We start from the raw sequence: 10,006 nt of genomic DNA on the forward strand, positions 1-10,006 counted from the left end.
GACCAGCTGTTGGCTAATGCAGTATGTGTCCACAGTGACACGGAGAGCCTAATGTGCGCACACGCTGAAAGAATATGTAGTGTTGCCATGGCAGCGAGTAGGAGCTCTTTTGGAGTGAAGGCGTTGCCTCTGGCTGTTCAGTGCTGCTCTTTTTCTCTCCTGCTGTTGATCTCTCCCTTCTCCATGCTCATCCACTCTGCCACTTAAGCCCTCTCAGCAGGTGTTTGCATTTTAAAGGACATCTGTTCCTTGTTTAAATATCTGACATTTATGAGCTATAAATAGTACACACCTAGCTGCCACCATATCTTTTCATATGAATGATGTGGCTAATGTCTGACATGAAGGCATGATCACTACTGAATCTCTCTGCATCCCTTCCACTTATGTGTGCTCCAGCTCTGCACACATACATTCAACCACGCTTTCTTCCTTCCCACTGAACAGGCTGGGTCACTTGTTTGTCTTCTGTCTGCAATTGTGTGTCCTTTCCGTCTGTCTCTCACTGATTTACTGGTAGGTCAGACTGAGGAGAAAGGTCCAGTTCTGAATAATTGGCTTGAACCTATAAAAATGTGCCCTTTACACTTTGAATGATACATGCCTCAATCAGATCTTAGTCTCTGTATTATAAAATGTAGACTTTGGTCTGGTTAAACATTAATGGGTGCAAGTTAGTGAGCCTACTACACACTCAAGTATGGTTTTTAAATTTTCCCTCAGTCTTTAAAGTTAGCTTCATTCTACACACTTAAATGTTTACACAAATTTATCTGTGTGGCAGTTAATCTGTTGTGTAAACATGCACAAATACACACACCTTATCCTGGGCCCGCCTCCAGATCTCATGCATGCACTTGCGTTTTCACTTTGACAGTGAATAGTTGAGCGGCAATACACACAGGAAGTGTTGCACAGTGCTCTTACAGCGTGCAACAAGAGCAAAAGGGTTAAGAAGGGCTCACGCAGGTACCTTACTACAACTTTACCTTGGGAATCACTTGAAAAGGAGGTGAGTTTAGAAGAGGGAGGAAGGAAACAGAGGGACAAAGATAGAAATGCCTTTTTTCTTTCCATATTTCACTAATGTCATTAATACTTGCTCCAGCTACGTAGTTCTTTTTCTGTAGCTTCTAATAGGGCAGGTTCTTGTCACTGTAATTATTTTTTTGTTATTAAGGTAATCAAAATATGCCTGTTATGGAGTCATAGTATGGGAAAAGCTGAACAGCGCTACTTAATGCTGGCTGGCCTGTTCATAGTCCCCATAGTCCTTTAGTATTTTGTAACCACCTTACTTGGTATACTTCAGGGGCTGTCCATAATGCTTACTGGGCTTTTCTTCATGAATTTTGGCCTTTTTGTAGAGTATTGTTCACAGTAGCCCAGATGGAGTTAGTTGGTATCGGGTGTATTTATTTTGTTTGATGTCTAGAGATAGAGCAGAGAAGGAAAAAGCTCCCCAGCTGTCACGTAAACGTTTCTGTGGTTGTTGTACATCTCTGACCTTGGAACATATTTTTTAGACAGGACTCTGAAAATGAAGATGTTTTCCCATGATTGAATCATTAAGGCATGTGATGTCTGTCAAATGAATTAAATTGTCTCTGTCTTGCATGCATCTTGCTTGTCTTGTAGTTCTCAGTGTCTCCTCATATATCCCTCTTTCCAGATCCACTTCCCCATTTATCTGGAGTCCCCCCCTTTAGCAATAGAAGAATTGATTAATCATGTCATAATAAAGATGGGTTGATCTCAAACGGCCAAACAGGCTCGCTCTCCGACTGCACTGCGATCCCAGGGAAAGTGGATTTACTGGTTTGGTGTGAATAGGCTTGAAAAAAATGATTGGGTGTTTGTTGTTTTGTGTGACTAAGCGGTGGCATGTTTCTGATGACTACCCACCTTGTAGATATAGGTCAGGGATAAACATGCATTTTTTTGACATTTATTTCTGTTAACTGTCTGACTCTCAAGCCTAGGTAGTCTAGCTAATTGATATGATTGCAGACACTGCGTTTCTCGGTGCGGGGTGGCTGCCTGCTGCCCCTGACCCTCTAATTGTTACTCTCATAGCTATAGCATGCGTTTATAATCTGGCCACTATCTGCTTGCTAAGTGTGACGTAATATTCCACTTCCAGGTCCAAACTCCCCCGGACCCAAATGGCGGAACCTGTCACCCTCTACACAATGTCATCTTTTTTTTTGGCAAGGAATCAGACTACATTCTTAAGATTCAAATAGAGCAGTCAGTGTTGTTCCACCTGGTGGCATAATAACCAAACTTTATTTTATGTTCTAGTAAATTAATTCAAATATAAGGCTACATATATATATCGAATTGCATATCTACCTCTTTTTTTTTAATAGTTCCCAGCTTTTACTGTTACTTTCATCAGTGTAAAATGTGTCAATGTATAGTGTTTGCATTAACTTCATATACAAGGCAGCAAAACGGCACACCTTTAGAAGTTTTATTTGTATTAATTTAAGAATACTGTGACTTATCTAATCAACTGTAGCCATTTCTTTTTCTCCTTTCCATCACAAGGAAAGCTGACAGCTGACCCGTGATTTTTGATTCAGATCTATTGAAACAATAGGCAAAACAACACTGGGGGATATGGAGAGGAGGAGAACAAACCAAAATTTGGACCTGGAAACAGAATGTTATGTCACCACTTAACAAGCAGATACTGTACCTCTGTGTCAATAGCAGTAGCTACCCCACTTCCCTGCTAAGCCTTCTTAATGCACACACTTCCTCACATTGTTGGAGGGAAACAATGCATGAGTTACTCTGAGTAACTTTTTTAGTGTACAGAAATTTATGTTCTTTGGTTATGTTGCTGCCCAACAGACCAGAATCAGTAGAGGCCAGCCCTGTGGTGGTGGAAAAGTCCAGCTACCCACACCAGATCTACAGCAGCAGTTCTCACCATTCCCACAGTTACACTGGGCTACCTTACGCTGTGAGTACACACGCCTGGCTTCCTCTTACTCTCTTACAAATAACCTACATACCTTTAGCCCTGCCTCTCTGTTAATCATTTAGTGCAGCATGACTAGCTCCCTTTTAGTTTGAAATGGAACTGTTAGGGACTGACTTCCTTGAAACCTTTGTGAATACAGGAAATTAGAGCTCTAACGTGTAGTTAAAATTAATCTGCAACTGTTTTGTTAATTGGTTAATCATTTAGATCATAATTGATAAGATCAGCTCTTGCTCTAGCTAATTGTGATTTTTTTTTTTTTTTGTGCGTGTGTGTTTTGTTTTCTGATGTTGTATAGACCAATCATTTAATCAAAAAATGAGCAGATAAAGCAATGATAATATTGTTAGCTGCAGTCCTATAGTCAAAAGTCCTATATTGACAAATAGTACACAGTGAGGGAGTTACTGCAGACACATGAAATGCAAGTATATGTATCCAATCCGCAAATGCATACTACACACACTTAAAACATGACCTGTGTGTGCAGTAGGACTGATGTACCAGTCTATTTCTATTACCTGTTTCTGTTTTTATTACCTGTTGCACCTGTTTACGTTTGGAGAAGTACAAAAATTGCAGTTGGTGCATGTCTAGTCCTTACCCTCACAAATGGGAACATGCTACATATTTGAATGACTTTTGCTTTGTGAGTTATCACTACACATTTGCCTACACCACATGACCATTGAATTTTCCATCCTTCCATCAGGACCATAACTATGGGGCACGGCCCCCACCTACACCCCCGGCCTCCCCTCCCCCCTCCATGTTGATCCGGCAAGGAGAGGGGGGTGTGTTTGTGCCAAGGGGCCAGGACGAAGCATCCAGGGGCACCACACTTAGCACCTCTGAAGATGGCAGCTACGGGGCTGACATCACCCGCTGCATATGTGGCTTCACCCATGATGATGGCTACATGATCTGCTGTGACAAGTGCAGGTGAAGAGCCCGGTCAAAACAAGTAGTCACAAGCCTCGACTAGTGTTGACTCAGGCCTTTTTTTTCATCCTTTTGTGTGCTGTGGGTTCTGTTATTTGACCTCATTGTTTTCCAGATCTTTCCTTGATTTTAATTTCTTGGTGACTCAGACATCTGTTTCTCCTGAGACAAGTTTGTTATTAACTTTTAAACTTCAAACAGTGACTTGAAAATGTATTAAAAGCCTTTCCTTATGGTGTTTTTAGTGCCTGGCAGCATATCGACTGCATGGGCATTGACAGGCAGAACATTCCTGAGACCTACCTGTGTGAACGCTGCCAACCTCGACACCTGGATAGAGAGAGGGCTATCCTGCTGCAGACCAGGAAACGAGAATGTTTGTCTGGTAAGCAAGATGTCATAGATGCACATACAGGCCCTAGTCTTCATAAAAACATTGTTTAACTGTGAATAGTTGGATCAGATACAGTGGCATATTGTTATTTTGATAGCTGCATTCCCCAGTGCACAATATGAGGTGTTTTGAGGAGATTTCTGTGGAAGGCTTTATATAGATATTTCTGTTCTGCCTTCACTGGGTGCCCTGCTGCAGTAAAAGTCCACCTTGTTAGTGAACAGAGCTGGTTGTAAGCTGTGTCAGGGTGCAGATTTCATCCAGCCTGAGCCTGGGACACACTGACACCTGCTGGACATGTTGCAAACTAACCATCCATCCATTATCTATACCACTTATCATGAAGGGTACACGCTGGACAGGTTCTGGTCTGTTACAGGGCTGTTGCAAACTATCACGTTTTAATCTGTGCTCTGTAATGTATCCTATCTTCCATTATTGTAATTTGACTAGCTCTCGTTTTGCCTGCAGCAGCTGTAGCTTTTTTATAGCCTTGTCTCATTTCAGTTCTCGCTCCTACTCACAAATATATGCTTGTTCAGATGGGGACACCAGTGCCACAGAGAGTGGAGATGAGGTGCCGCTAGAGCTCTACTCCACCTTCCAACACATGCCTACCACAATTACCCTGACTACTGGGCGTCTTCCAAATAAGCAGGCTGATAAAAAACGTAAGAAGAGTGGTGAAAAGGAGCCTCCAGCATCTTCTGCCCGAGCTAAGAAGGTCAGCTTTGTCTTAATAATGAAACAAGTTTATGCACATTATTATATACTTGAACTTCCATTAACATTGAAGTTTCAATTTCTTTATTCTGACAGGCTTTCCGAGAGGGGTCAAGAAAATCGTCCAGAGTAAAGGTAAACTTGCAGAAGCAACACAGAACTACTGTCCAAAGACTTGAGTAGGTGCCCTCTGTCAGTACTTGTATAACAACTGTACTGTTTGCCCTCAGGGTGCAGCTCCAGAGCAGGAGCCAACGGAGCACCCGTCTCTGTGGGAGAACAAGATAAAGACGTGGATGGAGCGTTATGAGGAGGCCAACAGCAATCAGTACAGCGAGGACGTCCAGGTCCTATTGCGTGTTAAAGAGCAAGGCGATGGCAAGAGCCTGGCATATAACACACACCCAGCCTCTTTTAAGCCACCTGTGGAGGTACTTCATACATTTGTACTGTAGTCATAAAAATATGATAATTTGCTACAATCATCATTAAAGCTGTCTTTGGCACATGCACACATGCCTTGCCTAATACGTTTGTGGTACCTGGCTCTGTTTCCCTTGCAGAGTCAAGTTCAAAAAAACAAGAAGATCCTCAAGGCGGTGCGAGACTTGGCCCCAGACTCCCTCATCATTGAGTACAGGGGAAAGTTCATGCTTCGACAGCAGTTTGAGGCCAACGGATACTTCTTCAAAAGGTCAGGATGCTAGTTGCTAGTCAAAAGGATTTCTCCTAGGATTTGTTGAATCAAATAGGGATGTGTTTTTTTTTTTTTTTTTATGTAGGTTGAACACGTTAACCTATGAAGAGGCCTGTGATCATCTGTGATAGGCAGCAATGCAGTGTAGTTCACTATATTGTGGTGTATTTTTATCTATTGTTATCACTTACGAATTGACCTCTCTTGCTTCCCTTTTTAGGCCATACCCTTTTGTGTTATTTTATTCTAAATTTGACGGACTGGAGATGTGTGTGGATGCTCGCAGCTTTGGCAATGAAGCACGCTTCATCCGTCGCTCCTGCACCCCCAATTCTGAAGTAAGTAATATTCCAAAATAGTTTTAATGCATAGTTAAAAACTATTTGTTTTTACTAATGTTTGCTGAACTTCCCTTAGGTGCGGCACGTCATTGAAGATGGCATGCTGCATTTATACATTTACTCACTGAGGCCGATCACCAAGGGCACAGAGATCACCATAGGCTTTGATTTTGACTATGGCAGCTGGTGAGTTATAAGGCATCAGCTTGGCATGCAGAACCACCGTAACAAGGAAAGATGATTTCAGCTTCAGATGTAACATTGCTTTTTCTTCCTCTTTTGTTTCTTTCTCTTCTCTTAATACTTATAGTAAATACAAGGTGGACTGTGCTTGTGTGAAAGGGAACCAGGAGTGCCCAGTGCTCAAGCACAACCAAGAGCCCACAGAGAACCTGGGCCCTGGAGGCAGGCGCAGAGGGAGTCGTAAGGACAAGGAGGCAGCCCGGGATGACCAGGGCCAGAACCAGAACATGGGTTTGGATGGTGAGGGGAAGGGCAAGAGTGTAGGTGACGGCAAACAGAGAAAACTTTCTCCTCTTCGTCTCTCCATCTCAAACAACCAGGCAAGACCACACTTTTGTGAAATTCACCCTTGTTGCACCCACTGCCACCCTTCTTTATTACTTTTTAATATACATTTGCACTTGTGGTCCATTCATACAGTTTCGTTTGATCTTTGTGAAATGCTCTGTGCATGTGTTTCCATTGTTAGTTAATCTTTGTTATTATACATCCTCTTTAGTTCCTGTTTTTCCTCCCAACTAAAATTTTGATGACACAGCTCAAATTCCACTGCACAAGACACTGTTTTGTGCCACTTGCCTGGCAGAGATATTAAACTGCGTTACTCTTTTGTGCAGAGGTTGATGTTCAACACAATTGGACAACGGTGTCTCTCTTGCATGTATTAACTAAATATTTAGGTCTCTTCTGTCATCTATTCCAGAATGGCAATTTTAACTTGGCACAACCAAGCCAAATAATTATAAATGGGGTTCATTCAGAAGTTTGAATTCAGAGAAATATTGTTTCTGTTAAAGGGCATTTGAAATCTTGGTGGTGGTCTTGACCATTTAGAAATCAGTCTTGTGTGTCACATAGCTTAAGTTGTATGAAGTAAGAGTGGTTTAGAATTGTCACAGCTGTAACACAAGAGATGTCCCAGCAAAGGAGCATAAACACAAAAAGGCTTCACTGTTACATCCATATGCTTAGACTCAAGGCAGGGCTCAGCATTAGCTGCTACAATGTTCATTTTGTGACAGAGGTCTGTTTTATACCATCATTTCTACACAGGTCACTGTGTGTGACCAAAGACAGGTTTGGAGCAGTTGTATGTTGTGCACAGGCTGACCCCTCAAGATAAAATAGGGTTACTCCCCCTGTACATTTTCAGAATACTCCCCCCTGCCCCTCCCTCTCTCCTTCACTTCCCCTCTCCTCCACTCTTACCTTCTCCCCTCTAGTCTGTAGCCAGACTGAATGATCAGCCATGATAAAGCGCCATACCCCGCTCTCCCCTCCTCTTACAGGATCCTGAGTTATATGAGGATCTAGAAGACAAAACCTCCGTTAGCAATGAAGTAGAGATGGAGTCAGAGGAGCAGATTGCAGAGAGGAGGAGGAAGATGGTAAGTGTGCCAAGCTAGGGGCTACAGCTTTTTTTGCCATGCAGCCACCCAGCAGAAAGATGGAGAATAAAACTCAAACTCTGCCCTGTTGCTCTGGGTGTGGACTAGCAGTTTCTCTGCTAAGGGGGCTATGGCTTGGATAGGAGGAGCTGTCCTTTGTCTTCCATAAAGTGCCCTTCTTTTCATCACTCAGCTACTGCTAGCACTCCCAACCTTGTCAATGCCGCTGTTGCTATTTTGCTCAGTCCCTTCTTCAGCTCTGACGTCCCTCTTCTTCACTCTCTACTTAGCCTTTGTGCTTGTGTGTCATTTTGCAGTGACATTTATTTTTCTCACTCGTTTGCCTTTTTTCTTCACCATATGAGAAAATGATTAGGCCTCTAGTGCCACATGCTTGTTCACAACCCCATCTGCTCTCAGCAAGAGCAAACCCAATATATTGTCGTCATGCCTCCTGAAACTACCCCCCAGTGTGCAATAGGAGTACAGCACTCCTCTCACCTTCACTGTAGCCACGAGTTAACAATGGCCTTTTAATGGTTCAGCCACTTTCCTGTTCCTCTGCCAGACAGCCTAATGTCTGTGAGAGATGAGATCAAATGCATAAACAGATGCGTGCATGGTACACGTTGAGACACACACACACACACACACACACACAATTACTCAGCAGTCAGCTTTGTTTCACATGGTGAGCCCAAGGTGTAAAGTGCTGACTCATCTTTGGCCAGCATATAGTTCTGCTAATCGGCTAGAGAGCGATAGATAGGTGAGAGGAGGGGCTGCAGAAAGTAGAGCCTTGTTGCCAGGGCCGTATTGACTTGGGAAGATCCAATAGGCTGCCTTCTCTGGAATGTGGCCCAGGAGAGAAAGTTCTGCTACTGTAGCAAGGATGTGTACATTCACACACTGACGATCACCAGCATAGTGGATGCATGTGGGTGTTGTAAATCCATGCTGCAACAAAGTACAGAGGACATAACATCAGTGCATATTAGCATAATATCTTGCCTACCCAAACTAAAGCCTCTATTGGTTGGAAAGTTTTCCTGGCTGTTTGTGTAATGCCCACCTTACTGAATGTTTGAATGTGTAGGCGAAATTATGGATTACTAATGGTATTTTTTGCTTGGTATTGTTTCAAATCTGTGTTGTTGGTGGGTGACTAGTTAAGAAGGTTGTATTGTCTTATAAAATTAGAGGGATTATCGTATTGATGGAAACACTCAAAGCAGATGGGCAGGTGTGAACTGGAAATGCCTCAGAGTAATTGAGAATATAGAATAGAATAAATTTGATAATGTATCTGTCTCCTGATTTTTAAGGTGCTTTTAGACTGCAACAGTGTTTAATTACGTTTACTACAGGTCGTACTTTGACAATTGTTGTTCCGCAAACGTGCATCTGCTTGGTTTCTGTAAGGGCGTGAATGCTTCACTGTGCTATTTAGGATCGTGTTGGATTGCTGACAATTTTACCACATTTCTCTCAAGGTTGTCAGAGATTCACTAGACAAGATCTGTCTAGTGTTTGTGGAGCCTTGTTTAGGGGCAGCACGTCTCTTCTAAACAGGGCTCTCTCTTTATTGAACATTCAGGCCAACTTAGCGGAACAGTCTCATCTGCCTGTCGGGGCAGCTTCCAGCTGGAAGGAATTGAAACACAAAGAGGTAAACTTGACCCATGTGTAGCCAACCCACCTGTCGTCCAGCATCTCCTATCTTCAAATCTCCTAGTGGTGACTGACTTCTAAGGACACTAACTGTCCCGTCTTTACAGACCCCAAACTTTAGCCTCACCAGTGCAGACACAAGTGCGTTGTCTCAGTATGTTTCAAGATACAAATCTATTTTCAAAGGGGTGCTCTGACTGAAGGTTTCTGGTGAAGGTAGCCATGTTTTCCATATAAGGAGTGTGGGGAAATTTGTAGCACAAATATACCCCAATCAGGCATAACATTATGACCACCTGCCTAATACTGTTTACATAGGAGTCAATGTGGCAGTTGGTTGGCACTCGTGTCACTCTGCAGCTCACTGTGCTTCTTCTGTGAATCCATTTGCTTCCACAGTTCTACTGTCAGGAAGAGCACAGATGTGTCTACAAGTCAGTGAAAAACTTATGTAAAAGGAGTGAAAACTGGTCGTGAGGACAAGTTAGAGAGAATTCAACAGCCTCACCTCTCTAGGTGTGATATCACCACTACAGCCCCTGACTCTTTCTCTTCATAGAGACCAATGTACAGTATTTCTCATTTTCAACCATTTTAACAAAGATTCAAATA

General features: G+C 42.8%; 1 protein-coding gene across 1 annotated transcript in view; it reads left to right on the forward strand.

Moving 5' to 3' along the window:
- The window catches only part of kmt2e (lysine (K)-specific methyltransferase 2E), a 34,798-nt gene that overhangs the window by 14,008 nt on the left and 10,784 nt on the right, over positions 1–10,006 (forward strand). Inside the window, exons 3-13 of the mRNA XM_020616797.1 lie at positions 2,863–2,974; positions 3,708–3,937; positions 4,183–4,322; positions 4,874–5,055; positions 5,151–5,189; positions 5,285–5,485; positions 5,618–5,748; positions 5,972–6,089; positions 6,169–6,278; positions 6,403–6,655; positions 7,625–7,723. Coding sequence (XP_020472453.1) covers positions 2,863–2,974; positions 3,708–3,937; positions 4,183–4,322; positions 4,874–5,055; positions 5,151–5,189; positions 5,285–5,485; positions 5,618–5,748; positions 5,972–6,089; positions 6,169–6,278; positions 6,403–6,655; positions 7,625–7,723 — 1,615 coding nt within the window. The remainder of the gene's footprint in view (positions 1–2,862; positions 2,975–3,707; positions 3,938–4,182; positions 4,323–4,873; positions 5,056–5,150; positions 5,190–5,284; positions 5,486–5,617; positions 5,749–5,971; positions 6,090–6,168; positions 6,279–6,402; positions 6,656–7,624; positions 7,724–10,006) is intronic.

This window comes from Monopterus albus, unplaced genomic scaffold (assembly GCF_001952655.1).
Source record: "Monopterus albus unplaced genomic scaffold, M_albus_1.0 scaffold178.1, whole genome shotgun sequence".
In the NCBI taxonomy this organism is placed as follows: Eukaryota; Metazoa; Chordata; class Actinopteri; order Synbranchiformes; family Synbranchidae; genus Monopterus; species Monopterus albus.